Source organism: Octopus sinensis, linkage group LG7 (assembly GCF_006345805.1).
Source record: "Octopus sinensis linkage group LG7, ASM634580v1, whole genome shotgun sequence".
Taxonomy (NCBI): Eukaryota; Metazoa; Mollusca; class Cephalopoda; order Octopoda; family Octopodidae; genus Octopus; species Octopus sinensis.
Window position 1 is genome coordinate 73044462 of NC_043003.1, and position 17187 is coordinate 73061648.

The window sequence follows — 17187 nt, forward strand, 5'->3', positions numbered from 1 at the left end:
TTAGACACTAAATTTTTGCATTGAGTGCTAAATTGAGTACAATTATTGTTTTTTTTTGTATATGTGTACGATTACCTGTTGCGTACGTGCGTGGGTCGGTTGACAAGTGTCTCTCTACTTATTCAGTAGCTTCATTTATCGCCCATTCATGTATATTCTAAGTCGTCTTCCCTATTGCAGTAAATATGTTTTATTTGTTTGAACCATTTGACTGCGGCCTTGCTGGGGCACTGCCTTAAATGGTTTAGTCTAACAAATTAACCCCAGTGCTTACTCTTTTATAAGCATGGTACTTATTCTATTCTATTGGTCTTTTTTGCCAAAACGCTAACTTACAGAGATGATGTAACAAACCAACGTCCATAGTCACTAGATGGATGTTAGCGTGTGGAAAACACGAAGACACACACACTAAAGATATACACATATACATAATACATACATACATACATATATATATATATATATATATATATATATATATATATATATGTATGTATATATACGTATATAAGTATATATATATATATATATATATATATATATATGTATAATAATATTAGGAATAAATCCAAACTTACAGGGAAAATTGAGATTTAGGATTAAATCCAATTTTATAGTATAAATATATTATATTATATTATATTAAATTAGAGATAAAACCACTATTAGGCAAATCAAACATTGAAAAACATAAGCCAATACATAAAATTAATATAAAATATAAAAGTTAAAAATAAAAAATTATTTAAATAGTTTAAACTAAAAAAAATTATATATATATACAAATATATATATGTATGTATATTTTTATATTTATATATTATTTAATTAATTAATTAGTTAATTAATTAATTAATTAATTTATTTATTTTATTTATTTATTATTATTTTATTAATTTTTTTTATATCAAATGTATTAACAGTTTAATAAAAGATAAAGAGTAAAACACTACGATCGTTTCATGGATGTACCAATTCGAATAACAATAATTAAAATTCAATTAATAATTCGAGTTATGGTTACAGTCAATCTTCAGGTTAATTGAAATATTTTAAAAATAATCAGAAATATTTAAACAATATTTTTAAGATATAAATAATATAATAATTTTACTTATAATAAACTCTATTATCAAACTAGAAACTTAAAACTTAACAATTATGATTATATCAAAATCAATTACAATGTTAAATATTAATTTCAATTTATAAGGTAGGAAACCCACCAATAATTTAATATCGGTAATAGTCTATATCTAATTACATAAATATTTAGAAAAAAACAAACTATATAAATTATCAATGAACATATATAAATCTATATAAATATTATAATTAAGATATCAAATAATCTCTATAAATAAATATATATGCACATATAATAAAAACCTAATAAATTAATTTTTCATATTTAAAGATGAAATAGCTAATTTCAAAAATACAAACAAACAAGCTTAAACGAACTTTCGGAAATCTTATGTAAAATACTTATAGAAATAATCAATTCGTAGTTATATAGTATCGAATAAATACTATAAATACTATAAATATAATTATCAATGGGAATAACTAGCGAATATCAATTTTAAAAGACAATAACAAAGTTATGCTATTAAGTTAGACATGGCCTGGACCAATCTTTAGTCGAAACATATCTAAGTTTATCAAAGTTTATCTAATTTTAATTATAAGAAATTTAAAACTACAATTAATACTATTAATACATGTATATACAAAAGCCTAACTTAGACACCTCGTATTTTGCTATAAAACATAAATCTATCACTAAGTAGTATCTTACGAATAACTTAATTTAATATCTAATAATATAGAAAATTACGATAATTAGATCATTACATAAACAACAATATTTACATAAGGAAAATATTATTACACCAAAGACTTAAAAAATAGTGGTTTTATCTCTAATTTAATATAATATATATATGTATATATAAATATAAATATAAATATATATATATATATATATATATATATGTATATATATATACCACTGTCTACCAACTCTACTCGCAAGGTATTGGTCGGCACATGGCTATAGTAGAAAATACATTAGCTTAGGGTCCCACACAGTGAGACCGTACTCGAAATCATGTGGTTGGGGAGCAAACACACGACTGCGCGGTAGTTTCCAAAATCTTAGCTAATTTCACTCACCATTAAAGCAGGATCCACTTAGGTCAAGGGAATGTGCGTTATTTCACCATGAAGATATCTACTGTGTGGGTAATTGTTCTTTCGTGCAAGTGTTGAGAATGTACGAAGTCGCAGAAAATTCAAGTCTGTGTCTCGAGTAATTCAATTGTATTGGTCTTTCTACTTGTATTGAGAACTTTCCATTCATTACCATTAATATGGTAATGAATGGAAAACACATGCATGCACACATTTACACACACACACACACACATACACACACACACACACATACACATGCATATACACTGACAAACACATATAAATATATGTAGTCCTTTTATTATTGTAGGAATGGAAGTGTTGTTATCAACTTTAGTGTGACATTCTCCAAAACTGCCGTTAACGAAAGTGAAGTCGTATTCCTCCTCAAAGGGTTCAACACTAGAGACACTTTTCGTTTCTCCAAGGTTCAAGTCTACCTTACACCAGCTCAACTACAGTCTCGTGAGTGTATATATTTTTTATTACTTATAACACCCATAAATTTTAAAAAAAGCATAAATCACGTAAGTTTTCTTTTCGTTTGCTAGAAGCTAATTATTTTCATATTATGGCCTATTATCCTTATGAGCCTTAATTGTAGCAAAACGCTAATGCGTATATTACTGAGACTATTATAGTCATATTTCTACTTCTACAAATTGTGTTGTTAATGAGATTAATGATACTACTACAGTGATACTTTAAAAATGCTATACCTGAGGTAAATATTCCCGTAAAGTGTGACACTAAACAATATCGCCTGTGGTTAAAAGCGAGTGTGGAACTACATTATATCATCTGAAAATGACATTATCTGTCGCACTATACCATCATCAAAAATCGATAGTAACACGAACGCTAGACTAGATGATCTGGAGATATCATTTGAGATCTGAGTTGATACAAAAAGAGGAGATAACAAAGGTGTCATCAAACATATTTCTTCTCCCTCGTCTTGTTGTTATTGTTGTTGTTGTTCTTCATCTTTTCTTCTTCTTTTTCTTCTTCTTCTTCTTCTTCTTCTTCTTTTTCTTTTTCTTCTTCTTCTCCTCCTCCTCCACCTCCTTCTTCTTCTTCATCTTCTCCTCCATCTCCTTTATAATGGCAATAATGGTTTCTCATTTAGGCACAAAACCATTAATTTTGATAGTAGGAGGTGAGTCGATATCCACTCCAACACTTAACTGGTAGTTTATCTTATGTACCCGAAAGAATGAAAGGCAGAGTCGACCGCGGGGAGATACCTGCAAGGAAGGTTCTTGGCATTTAAGTTTACTTGTCGTAGCTTGATGACAGGAATTTTTTCCAACAGTATAATATGTTGTGCATATGTGAAATAATAATATAATAATATAATAATAATAATAATAATAATAATAATAATAATAATAATAATGTCTCTGAAAGAAATGGAGAAACTCTCAAAATACAAAGACCTGGAAATAGAGGTAACTAGAATGTGGAACCTGAAAACAGAAACAATTCCTATCATAGTAGGTGCATTATGCATGATGAAAAAATATTCAGACAATACATAACAAAAACACCAGGACTTACAAACACATATAACATACAGAAAATTGCACTACTAGGCACTGCACACATCCTACGCAGACACTTTCCATACAATAACCATCAGAGCATCACAACAAATCACAGCACATACCCAAGGCACACAGAGCTGCACTCGTAGTGAAGTGAAAGCACGCTATAAAAATAAAACTACTGAATAATAATAATAAAATAATAAAATAATAATAATATAATAATAATAATAATAATAATAATAAATGCCCTGATGCAGTACCAGGCAGCGGCTCTCATGGCTTCTGATCTTAACTGATTGGAAGTGTTATCATGTACATTGTTTTGTCTTGGTATAAAAGATGGGCTACAGCAAATATTCTGCTCAATACCACAGATTTGCTTGTCAGTTGTTTGACCTTAACCAGTTGAGCATGTCCCTTAGTGGCTGACGATATGTGCATCTCTGATCACGAGCAGAAGTAGTGGGGGAGCATCATAGCCATGTGTTGAGAGGGATTCTTTTGGGTTTGAATAGTTCACCTCTGGAAACATGGGTGGTTCTTTCAACATCCTTAAACAACCCTTATTCAGGGACCGTTTGAAGCGGGATGGGCTACTCAACCTGAAGAAAATTCTAACTGGGCCCCACCTGCAAGATCATGTGCTGTTTATCTTGATATGAGATCACCATGTCGCACACATATGGTTGTGATGCATGTGCCTGGTATACCTTTATCAGACGGGTAGTCATGATGGGTATATTGGGCTTCGTATATTTTACCCCAGTGTCACTTTGATGGCATGAACTGCTCTCTCACTCAATAATAATAATAATAATAATACGCACCTGTAGAGTACAAATCAAGACATTACAGAGTTAGCCAATATCTACATTGGATATTGTGTCGGCATTATAACATCAAAACTGCTGACAAATAGTACAAGCACTACTCTGAGGCTGTAACTGAGGGAGAAAATGTAACTATTCTTTGGGACTTCCAGTATGTACAAACCGGACCATGAAGGCAAATAAATCAGATATTGTTGTGAAAGTCTAAAGCAATAAAGTCTATTTATTGATTGACATGAGCATACTCTGTCACCATAATATCTCGGCAAAAGAATTTGATAAGCTCAGAAAATATAAAGATTTGCTAATCGAAATCGATTAGCATCTCAAGACAGTTATAAGGGGCACTTGGAATGATCGAAAACGGAACTGAAAATTATTTGAGAGTGATCCCTGGCTTACCATCCATGCAGGAATTGCAAAAGATTGTCTTAACTAGTACGTCACACGTATTGAGAAAGGCATTGTTGCTGGGACGTTTCCTTCCTTTTACCTCACTTTATTTTATTTGTTTACTTTTCTATTTTTTATTTTCCTTTTTTCTCTCTGTCCTCTCTTTTCTCTATCACATGACTCTGTAAATGAACAGTCTAGTGTGTTTGCTTAAATGGCCTACCAATGTATACAGTACGTTTCTCTGGCCTAGGCGTCAGGAAGACACTCGGCAAGAAATGGAAACAGAATTGAAAGAAGATGCTAATGAAAATAATGATAATAATAAGAACAAGAGCACTCAGAAATCGCAAACCTATGCGAAGGCAACACCGACGTCCTCACAACGATCAGCCGGAGATAATTTTAAAAATGAGAATAACTCCACAGCTCTCACAAACGAGAATGCTAAAAATGAACCCGACCGCTCTAAAAAATTAAGTAAGAATACCGGTACCTGGTCGATCCCAGTGGTAGACATGAAATGTGAATGTGGGTGTGCGGGCCGTGTTTGTAATGCTGCATGTGTGTCGTCTGCAGTGGGAACAGGGACAGTTTTCTCTATGAAGGCCTTTTTTAGTCTATCCACAGAAACAGTGTCTTTACGACCATTAAGGTATATGGTGAAAAATTCATTCGTGCGTGTAAGAAAACGGAAAGAACCTGCATATGGTGTTGCTAACGGAGGCTTAACTACATCGTTGCGCAAACAGGAGCGATCTATTCAAAATTGGTAAAACTAATTGGCGAGGATAAATTACATTTATAATTGTTACTGAATACGTTAGTATTATTTAATTTCTGAACGGGTTTCCTGCCGTTTGTTTATGTAGTTTGATTTCTTTATCCGTCAGTTTCTACTAAGATAGAGACGCAAGTAAGATTCATAATAGAGAAACGTAAATAAAACTTTAGAAACAGTAACGCCGACCTAACTTACACACAGCATTATAAACACGGCCCGCACACCCACATTCATATTCCATGACTACTATTGGGATCGACCAGGTACCGAACAAGGATTCTGGATTATTTTTCAAGGGAGATAATCAGAGAAAGACTTGAAGGTGAACGTAAGATCGTAATACTTCATTTAAAGTAAATATAACAAATAATCCAGAATCCTTGTCCGGTATCGGATCGATCCCAAAATCTAAACAATTCGTGCCATTCACGAGGCCAAACATCCCTGAATGTTTCATCCGAATCCATCCGGTGGTCCTTGAGATAACTTGTCCACGGATAAACAAATAAGCAAACACGACTGAAAAACATTACCTCCGCCTTCGCTTAGGCGGAGGTAATAATCCTTTCTGCTATAGGCACGCGGTCTGAAATTCTAGGGGCGGGGGTTATTCAATTGCATCAATACAAGAGCTCAACTGATCCTTAACTTATCGATAACCAAAGGGTGAATAACAAAGGACCTTAACTGAATCTAAGCTAAAATATGTGGCTACTGAATACCATGATAGTACGATTGTAAGAAAAACATTTAGCTGTCTAACTCTACCGGGTTTAAATAGAAAAAGTAAATTTTTACCAAATGTTGACAGATGGTGACACAAACATGACACTTCAGATTTTTTTATAACGGTAGAAAGTCAATATCTTCTCACCAAAAATTACCAAAAATCATGCAATGAAAAAAGAAAACAAAGTACAATAATCTATATAATATCTAGAAGGGAGAAGTACGAATTATCAACCTAGCTTTTGGTTGCCGAGATTTAGGCAAGCTACAACGCATTAAAACTCACAGTTGAGATTTACAATAAAATGTGATGTCAATAGTAAAGTGGTTGTATAAATATACACGAGAAGTCTCAGAAGCGACCACAATATCTGTGTCCCTCACACAAGCAAGGAAATCAAGTCAAATTGATCAGATATTGTGACCAGATATTGCACAAATAGTAACGTCCGTTCATACATATAATTCAAGGAAATGGGAAAGAAAATCCAAATATAAGAATCTAGAAAATCTAGATTATCCGAATGTTGATTATATTGAGAGATACGATGGGAATTATAAAAAAAAAGAAAAGAAAAAGATGGCAAATGCGTTGAAGAAATGAGATTCATAACGACAAATTGGAAGAGGAAAACTTCTATATATTATTTATGCATATATATATATATTTATATATACACATTATGCATGCGTACATACATATATCATACATCCATCCATACATATAAACCATTATACATTTTGTACAATTTCTCCATTATATATATATATATATGTATATATATATATATATATATATATATATATATATATATATATATAATATATATATATATATATATATATATATGCGTGTGTGTGTGTGTGTACATATACATGTAATGAAGCTAACATAATAAATAGTATATGTAACAAGGTACAAGCAAATATTTGAAGTTTTAGAAAAGGATAAATTATCGATATACTTCTTCAAAGAACATATCAAGTGTATATGCATATCGTTTGTAAATTGGTATGAACGTTATATTTTCAAATGATAAAAATTATTCTAAAATTCATAATTTTTATGTGAGATGCAAGCTGGAAGGAGAATGTGTAAGTAGGCTTGCACGTTTAGACACAAAGATAAACATGAAAAATGTCTACACGTATAGATTTATTTATGATATTTGCGTATTCATGTATGTAGATGTGTGTTTTATACACGGATATGGACATCATGTTTATGTGTGCTGCTATATCTATGTATGAGTTTATTAGTTTATGCAGTATGCATTTGAGTTTCACTATATGACATATTGTTATAATACTGTTATACTCGTATATATATATATATATATGAAATTTACAGAAAAACAAAAGACGAGATAGGTGTGTAAACAACAAGCAGGTCTATTACTTTGACTCTCAGGAATTTTATTTACGTTTCGAGCCTACTCTCTTCAACAGAGAGAAACACGAGGAAATAAACAGAAAGAGAAAAAAAAAATTTTGGAGTTAGCGGTCAATCATGGCGACTGGCTGGACAAAGATTGTTAGACAAGAATACTAGGAGAAGGCGGAGATTATAAAGTATTTGTGATCCCAAACCGAAGGTGCGCGTGCGTGTGTGTATGTAAGAGTGTATAAGTGTGTGTATGTGGATGTGGCTAGTGACTTTGACGTGTTGATGTGTGCGTGTGTAAGTGTGTGCGTCTGTAATATGTGGGTGTGTGGATGATGTGTGGATGCTAGGAAGTGGTCACTGCTAGTGTGTCCGAGTTGGTGTGATGTGGTGCGGTGGTGTGTGATGTAGCGGTGATTGGTTGTGGGAAGGTGAGTGTGGGGTGTGAGTTTGGGATGGGGATGTCGGGGTAAGGGTTGGGCATGTGTGAGCGGGATGTCTAGGGGTGGGGTGGATGGAAGGAGTATCAATGAAGGGAGAAGGTGAGTAGGAATGAAGAGAGGAAGTAGGTGTCAGGTCAAGAGAGAAGAGGAGAGGTGGGTAGGAGTGAAGAGAGAAAGTAGGTGTCAGATGAAGAGAGGAGTGGGGAGAGGAGTCAGATAAAGTGGGGAGGGGAGTTGATCCCATGTGGCGTAAAGGAGCGAAGTGAGAAGATTAATTCTTGTTCTCGGCGAAGGTGGGAGTCCGGATAACCTCTGTGCAAAGACAGTCCGAACACAGACAAGTGTTGTAAGAATGACCGGTTTATCAGAAATGGCGCGAGACCGGGTGTCATTGTCGAGTCTAATTTTTCGGAGGTGCTTCGCAAACCGGTCAGCCAAGCGGTGTCCCGTTTGACCGATGTACAGAGGAGAGAAAGAGGGGGAGATATATTTCAAATGTCTGCGTTTACATTTTGTATATTGACTCACACACGCGCGCACACACACAAACACACACACTCATACACACCCAGATATATACACACATGCACACCCACACATATAAATACATATATATATATGTGTATATATATGCATATATATATATGTATATGTGTGTGTTAATGTATATGTATGTAATTATGCATCAATGTATGTATTTGTATCTTTATATTAACATTACATTTCTGAATGTATTGTCAATTTCAAACCAACATACATAAAGTAATTTTCGATAGTTACATATACCTTTATGCTGATAGCTCATCATGATATGCACATTTAGTTACGCATACACTCATATATGTTTTTTAGTGTGTGTGTGTGTGTGTGTGTGTGTGTGTGTGTGTGTATGTGTGTGTGAGTGTATGTGAGTGTTTCTGTGTATGAGTATGAGTATATATAGAATTGTCTCAAATCAACAAATCAGTTTCTACAAACGTACTAGTGATTATACACGGTCTATAAATTTAGCACAGTATAAAAACAACCTCTTCTGATTATGATAGAATCAATTATGTATCCGTATAAACAAATGCACGCTCCAATATACACCATCGTCACACATCTCTATTTAGCCAACTTCTCGCAAACTGAAGTAATGTCGTTTATGAAACACATACTTTGAAACATGTCGCATATTCGCCAACCCATTTCAAAGCATGAATATTCGTACTGTATATGATTAATATAATTGCAACTCATATTTAGAAATAGTGGGTCTGTAAATTTTATTTCATGTTTTCTTGTAAGTTTGTATTTTATGTGGATAAGCAATACAATGGTGAGTTTAGTGCTATAGAAAAGTCGTGTTATTATGAGTTTTCAGAAATCTATAAATGGTCAGATTTTGGACTACGATGAATATTGGTAAAAAGATAGAAATTAAAGTTAATAAAAACAGTGCATTCTCCACAGGAGCTTTCTATCCATAACTGGATTTTTATAATATATAAATAAATGAATAAAAATAAATATAAATAAATTAAAAAATTGCCAACCCTTCCCTGTTGTCTCATGGATAAAATATTGTTGCCTATCCTGGTCGCTCTGTACTAAACAAAATATTAGGAATCTGGAGACTAATTACAAAAGGCGAAACCATACAATAAAGGGAATGACACGACTTGATTCTCTTCAGAAAGCTCAAACGATCTTGTGTTCAAAATTACTATGAGCGCTACATCATTTATACACTGTAGAAAATGAACCTAGTCAGCATGGCCCAGATGACAGTAACATCAAGTTTACAGCTCACCAGAGCCACCTATGCCTTACTTGTAGAGAATTCAACTAAAATAATAATCAGTTTCCCATATCATACCAATTTTTCTACTAGTTTCATTAACAACAATAAAAGTGCACTGAGAACATCAAGAACAACAACGACAACAACAACAACAACAACAACAACAACAATAATAATAATAATAATAATAATAATAATAATAGTAAAAATACTTGTGAAAGGAGGAGTATTACTTCAAATTTGGAAAGTAAATCGATTATCTGGGATCTTCAATCAATACTTATTTTATAGGTTCCAATATCTTTGTAGAAAACACAATTACTTTGTGAGAAGAAATATCAATAGAATCGCCATTTTTGTCACCGTTTTGTTAACAGGTTTGTAACTGCTGCTACTACTGCCACTACTACTACTTCTGCTGTTGCCATTGTTCTTGTTGATAATGTCATTCTGAATCCTGTGGTTTCGTGGTTTATACTTTTAAGACGCATTTTTCATTATTCACGTGTGTGACACTGATTACACAATAGCAGAGAATATTTGTTAAAAAAGTAGATATCGTAAAATGCAACTTCTTCTTCTTCTTCTTCTTCTTCTTCTTCTTCTTCTTCTTCTTCTTCTTCTTCTTCTTCTTCTTCTTCTTCTTCTTCTCCTTCTCCTTCTTCTTCTTCTTCTTCTTTTCTTCTTCTTCTCCTTCTCTTCTTCTTCTTCTTCTCCTTCTTCTTCTTCTTCTTCTTCTTCTTCTTCTCCTTCTTCTTCTTCTTCTTCTTCATCTTCATCTTCTTCTTCTTCTTCTTCTTCTTCTTCTTCTTCTTCTTCCCCTTTCTAATGAAAACAGAGTTATTTGTGTTTGAAATAGTTCTAAAACATTGACTGAAGTTAAAACAACAATCTGGTATTTCTAATCAGACGCACATGTATAGATCCACACAAACTTGCACATCCGCGCGCAACAGTCTATTGAAATCATGGGACATACGTACACAAAGTAAATCCTGTGACAAATCACAGCCGACGTGATACTAAAGGCATAAGGTTTGAAATTTGATGGGAGGGGACTAGTCAATTACATCGAACCCGATGAGAGTAAAGTTGACTTCAGTGGAATTTGAACTTAGAATGTAAAAATGGACGAAGTGTCGCTAAGCATTTTGCCCGGCGTGCTAATGATTCTGTCAGTTTACCACGTTTTGATGATGATGATGATGATGATGATAATAATAATAATAATAGTAATAACGATAATGATGATGATTTTGGTAATAATAATAATAATAATAATAATAATAATAATAATAATAATAATAATAATAATAATAATAATAATAATAATAATAATAATAATAATAGTAATAATAATAATAGTAATAATGATATATTTCAAGGAGATTGCTGTGATTTGTGTGATACCCCTCACACAGATACTACGGAAAGTGACATCGGAGTACACCTTGAAAAGTGGAGGAAAATAAAATAATCCGTTATATCTAGATGACTTAAATATATTTGGAGTAAATACCGAAAGTGAAATAAATGGCCTAGTTTCAACAGTGCAGATATTCAGTAAGGATATCGGAATGGAATAAGGACTAAAAAGTGTGGTATGCTTATAATACAAAGTGGTAAATTAGTGTCATCAGATAGTGTAGAGCTACCCAACGGCGAGAAAATCAAGGATATTGAGATATAAATATCTGAGGATTTTAGAATACGACAAAATGAAGGCAAGTGAAATGAAGGAGAGACTTAGGCGAGAATATCTCAGAATAACCAAGTTAATTATGGGAAAAACAAAATCAGAGCAATGACACATGGACTGTTTCCTTAATGCGATACGGCGTAGGTGTTATTAGGTGGATAAAGAACGAGCTTAAGGAAATGGAGAGTAAAACTAGAAAAGTGATGATAATTAACAGGGAACTACATCCTCAAAAAGGCAAAGTCGACCTCGGTGGAATTTGAACTCAGAACGTAACGGCAGACGAAATACCGCTAAGCATTTCGCCCGGCATGCTAACGTTTCTGCCAGCTCGCCACCTGAGCTTCTCCAGGTATTGCAATATCTATGATCTGAACCTGCTGGTGATGATGACATTGATGTGAGTACAGTGAAGGAAAACTTGCCTCTGTTCGTGTCACACTGGACACTTTTAACAGGTCTTGCTCAAGATTTTACTAGGTCGACGGAAATAAGTGAAAGAAGTAACGAGGCATCACACCCTTCATTGTTGACAACCCCTAAAACCATGATAGTTGGAGGGAATTTTGTATGCATAACACTCAGAATATCAGAAGGGTCTACACATAATAATCTGTCATTTCTTCTGTTAACTTTTGATCTTGGTCGAAGTTTTTCTCGCTTGAGGAAAACCAAATCAATTCTTCTTCTGCTAGATTTTTCAGTTTGTTTAAGAACCTTTTAGATCTGATTTAGTGATTTTATTTTGATTTTTCTGACAAATTGACCTTTTCTCATCATATAAGACTTATATCTAATGTTTTCGTGGACAACATTTTTTACTGTTCCTTCTGACACATGGAGATCTTTTGCAATTGACCCCATGTACTTTCTGGGATTGTAATCAATGGTCTGTTGAACTTGCTGACTAAATTCTAGTGTTCCAATGATTTCAAAGCGTTTAGAATACGTTTTTATGCTTTGATGCTGGTGATACGTTTCCATATTTAGTCTAACTCCTTACAAACTTTGTAGACGAAAGATCTGGGAACTTTTAAAAATCGAGATATTTCTAAATCGCTATGCTCAGCCTTTATAACCACAACAACAGCATGCCTCTTCCTTTCTTGAATAAGCTGAGGGTCTGCCACTATTATTTTCTGAAACAAAGATTATACAGAGTTAGCAGAAAATGCAGCAATGGTCTAGAAAGGTATATCCTAGCTTACGCACTCTGTATATTACTCAGAAAACATTCTCGCAGCTCATTATCTTCCTTACAACCATTCGTCTTATACCCATCACCAGCATGAACATCAACTATCTCAGCCTGATCAATACCATAATCATCACCACCCTCATCACCACCCTCATCACCATCCTCAGCAGTACCAACAAAAGTAATAGCGTCTCAGAATTTGCGGAAACATAATTAAGCATGACTGATTCCTTACCATTGATACCACTTACAAATGCCTATGCAGTTTAATGCTGTTTATAAGAAAATGACTATTAAAATGTATTTCCATATGCACTTTAACGCCCCCCCCACACACACAACCACACACGCACACACGCACACACGCACACCATACACATACATACACATATATACACATTCATGCATTTATGCACATCTCTATATATGCGTCCGTGTATATAAATGATATCTATGTATGTATGTATGTAGTATGTATGTATGTATGTATGTATCTATCTATCTATCTATATATATATCTTCTATTTATCTATCAATATGTCTGTCTGTCTGTCTATCTGTATGCACCTGTATATTTGTATATGTAATTTTTTTGTCTTTCAGAGACTGCTAATCCATCATCAGGAGTCGTCGATGTAACTACATCTGGAAATACGTCAATGATAATGAGCATCACAACAGCTGGCATTGATTATTCGACACAAAACACAGCACAAAATTTGACATCGTTTGCAAACACAAGGAATATTGTTGACGTCACTCCACTGATTTCTTCTGAAAGACAGACAAACGTAGCTGAACTATCGCAAAAACCAGAATATGATGGAATTTCAGAAACTAGTACCAATAGCATTTACAGCACGAACAATAATAACGACATGGCATCTGATAATTCCATGTTTACACTTGTGACGATATCATACTTTGGTTCTGAACCTGCTGGTAATGATGACATTGATGTGAGTACAGTAAAAGAAAATTCGCCTCTGTTCGTGTCAGGCTGGACACCTTTAACAGACAGTAGTCTTGCTCAAGATTTTACTAGGTCGACGGAAATAAGTGAATTAAGTAACATGATAATAACTATGCCGTTGACATCTGAGAATTACAAAACTGAAGATTATCTCACTGATACAAATAAAAATGTTAAAAATTCAGAGATTTCAACGATAGCCTTTACAGAATTGACAGAAAAATCTTCACCTGACATTATCAATAAACCATCAACTTTCAACACAGATTATAAGGACATTACAGAAACCTCAGTAACCAATATGCAGACACTTGATAATGAATTATTTACACCAGGATCGATATTTACCATGAACGATTTCACAAATTTTGATGTAACTAATACTGAGGAAACTCCAGTTTCATCCACAACAGTCCAAACAGCTGATTTTCTGCTTACTACTTACAATTCTAAACCAGAAATAACCAGCCAAGCTGAAATAATGTTCACTTCCGACCTTATAACACCTGATGAACGCTTAACCATGTACGATACCTCACGACTAACGGCGAATTCTGTAACTAATACAGAAGATATTACGACGATTGATGTGAAAGAGAGAGATATCACAACACTTGATATTAACTATAACACTCAAAGTATTATATATGATTTGACATCGCATAGCAACATAAGAGATACTAGCAACACCACACCAGATGTAAGCAACATTACTCCAGATTTTACGACATCTGGAGATATCACTGACTCTACACAAATCACAATGTCAGAAACTCATGATTATACGAAACACAATACTACGACATCTGGAGATATCACTGACTCTACACAAATCACAATGTCAGAAACTCATGATTATACGAAACACAATACTACACAAGATGCATCACTTTCTACAGAAACAACAGATTCCACTACATACATTATTGTTACACCGAAAGACACTCCACCTTATACACTGGAGACAACACCTGATATTGTCAGTACAACATATAACAACGTCAAAGAAGAATCCACAGTATCTTATACAATATCATCCGAAGCGAATGAAACAATTAGCTTGGCTTCAGGTTCAACTTTAAATTTTGTTACCTCTGACACAATCAATACGGAAGCCTATAGCTCAACACCTATAATTAATTCTGGAAGCCTGCAACCACAGACCACTCCGGTTACCGAAAACATATATACAGAAAATACACCGGTTGAATCACAGTCGATGACGGATATTTCATTAACGGCAACCGAGCCAGCTCTTACCACAACTGATGTTTCACCAAGTAGGTAAATAATTTTCTCAACTTACACCTATGTACACGCATGTTCGCAAACACAAACACACACGCACACACACATGCACACGTGCACTCTCTCTCACTCACTCACATACATGCATACATACGTACGTACATACATACATACATACATATAAATACATGCATATATGTGTCTGGAGGTAGCGATGCGCATATAAACATAATTACACTTCACACACACACACACACACACATATATATATATATATATATATATATATAAAAAAGTTGAGTTGTGGGGTATCGCACGAGTGGGATTATATATGAAAAAAGGTTTGAAAATGCAATTTAAACGATGTTTATTTACTTAACCGGTTTCACTCTTTGGTAAAAGATTGTCAAAAGAAACTTTGAATATTATGGGTTCAAAAAAAGTTTTTTACATAATTGTCACATTGAATATTATGAATTCAAAAATGTTTTTTTATACATAATTGTCACATTACATGTATAAACATAGTATAAAAAAGTTCAATAGTATGATGAGAATATTTGGAAAAATTGGCAGAAAAGAATAAAACAAATATATTATTGGAAATTTGGTTGCGTTAATTATTGGTTGTCGCCAATTGTCACATTACATGTATATATATACAGTCTTTGGTAGAAAGGACATGTTAAAGACATACGGAAGTGTAATAGTTTGGTGAGAAAGCTTGTAATATTGACAGAGAAAATTAAAATGGATATTTTAGACATCTCAGACTATTTTGAATCGAAGGCGAGAATTTGTTTTTACTGACCTGTTGTTTTAGCAGAAAAGTTGGATTGAGAGAAAAAAGATATGTACCAGTTTGGTTTATACTTCCCCTTCAAGCATCAGTGATTTTGGGGTTATTGGGAGGTGAGTATGCGGGTGTGAATAGATGTGTCCGTGTGCCTGGTGGTCAGACAGCGTCTGTTTGTCACACACATATATATACACACACACACAACAACAATACACACACACATGATTCTCATCATACTATTGAACTTTTTTATACTATGTTTATACATGTAATGTGACAATTATGTATAAAAAAACATTTTTGAATTCATAATATTCAATGTGACAATTATGTAAAAAACTTTTTTGAACCCATAATATTCAAAGTTTCTTTTGACAATCTTTTACCAAGAGTGAACCGGTTAAGTAAATAAACATCGTTAAATTGCATTTTCAAACCTTTTTCATATATATATATAATATATATATATATCGCAGCGTCCACTGCTTTCTACTCGTTTTGGTCTAATGATCCTCCATGTTTATTTTAGTTCGGTTTCCTTGTATGTCTCCACTCTCCTGTTTTGCTTCTCAACTTTTCCCCTCCATATATCCTAAATTTTATTTCAGAATTCTTATTTTAGAATTCACATTGTCGTTGAACGCTCAAATGAGGAGGAGATAGATAGCCGACAACTGATGAAGGATCCTTTCTCTGTGTTTACTTGTTTTCCATTTTCTCTCTCGTTATTTATGTATTTGACTTAACTCGTTTGTTTACGTATTTCATGTTGTTTGCACAGCTGGGGAAGTCCTGTACTCATATATGCATGTATATATATATATTATATATAATATATATATATATATATATATATATATATATATATATTATATATATGTGTGTGTGTGTGTGTGTGTGTACGTGTGTGTGTGTGTGTGTATACATTTATATATCTTTTATTCTTTTACTTGTTCCAGTCATTTGACTACGGCCATGCCGGAGCACCGATTTAAAGGTATTTTAAGTGAAGAAGCCGACCTCAAGACTTATTCTTTGTAAGCCTTGTAAGTAAAGTTACGGGGACGGAAACACACTAACATCGGTTGTTAAGCAACGGGGGTGGGGGCGACACAGACACACACACACACAAACACACACATATATACGACGGGTATCTTTCAGTTTCC

General features: G+C 33.6%; 1 protein-coding gene across 4 annotated transcripts in view; it reads left to right on the plus strand.

The window, feature by feature from the left end:
* LOC118764280 (uncharacterized protein PB18E9.04c-like) overlaps nt 1-17187 on the plus strand; it is a 161314-nt gene that overhangs the window by 80062 nt on the left and 64065 nt on the right. For 3 of the 4 annotated variants that reach the window (XM_036504842.1, XM_036504839.1, XM_036504841.1), the window contains 2 exons: nt 2513-2667; nt 13602-15251. In XM_036504842.1, coding sequence (XP_036360735.1) covers nt 2513-2667; nt 13602-15251 — 1805 coding nt within the window. The remainder of the gene's footprint in view (nt 1-2512; nt 2668-13601; nt 15252-17187) is intronic. The other variant, XM_036504840.1, reaches the window with a different exon arrangement.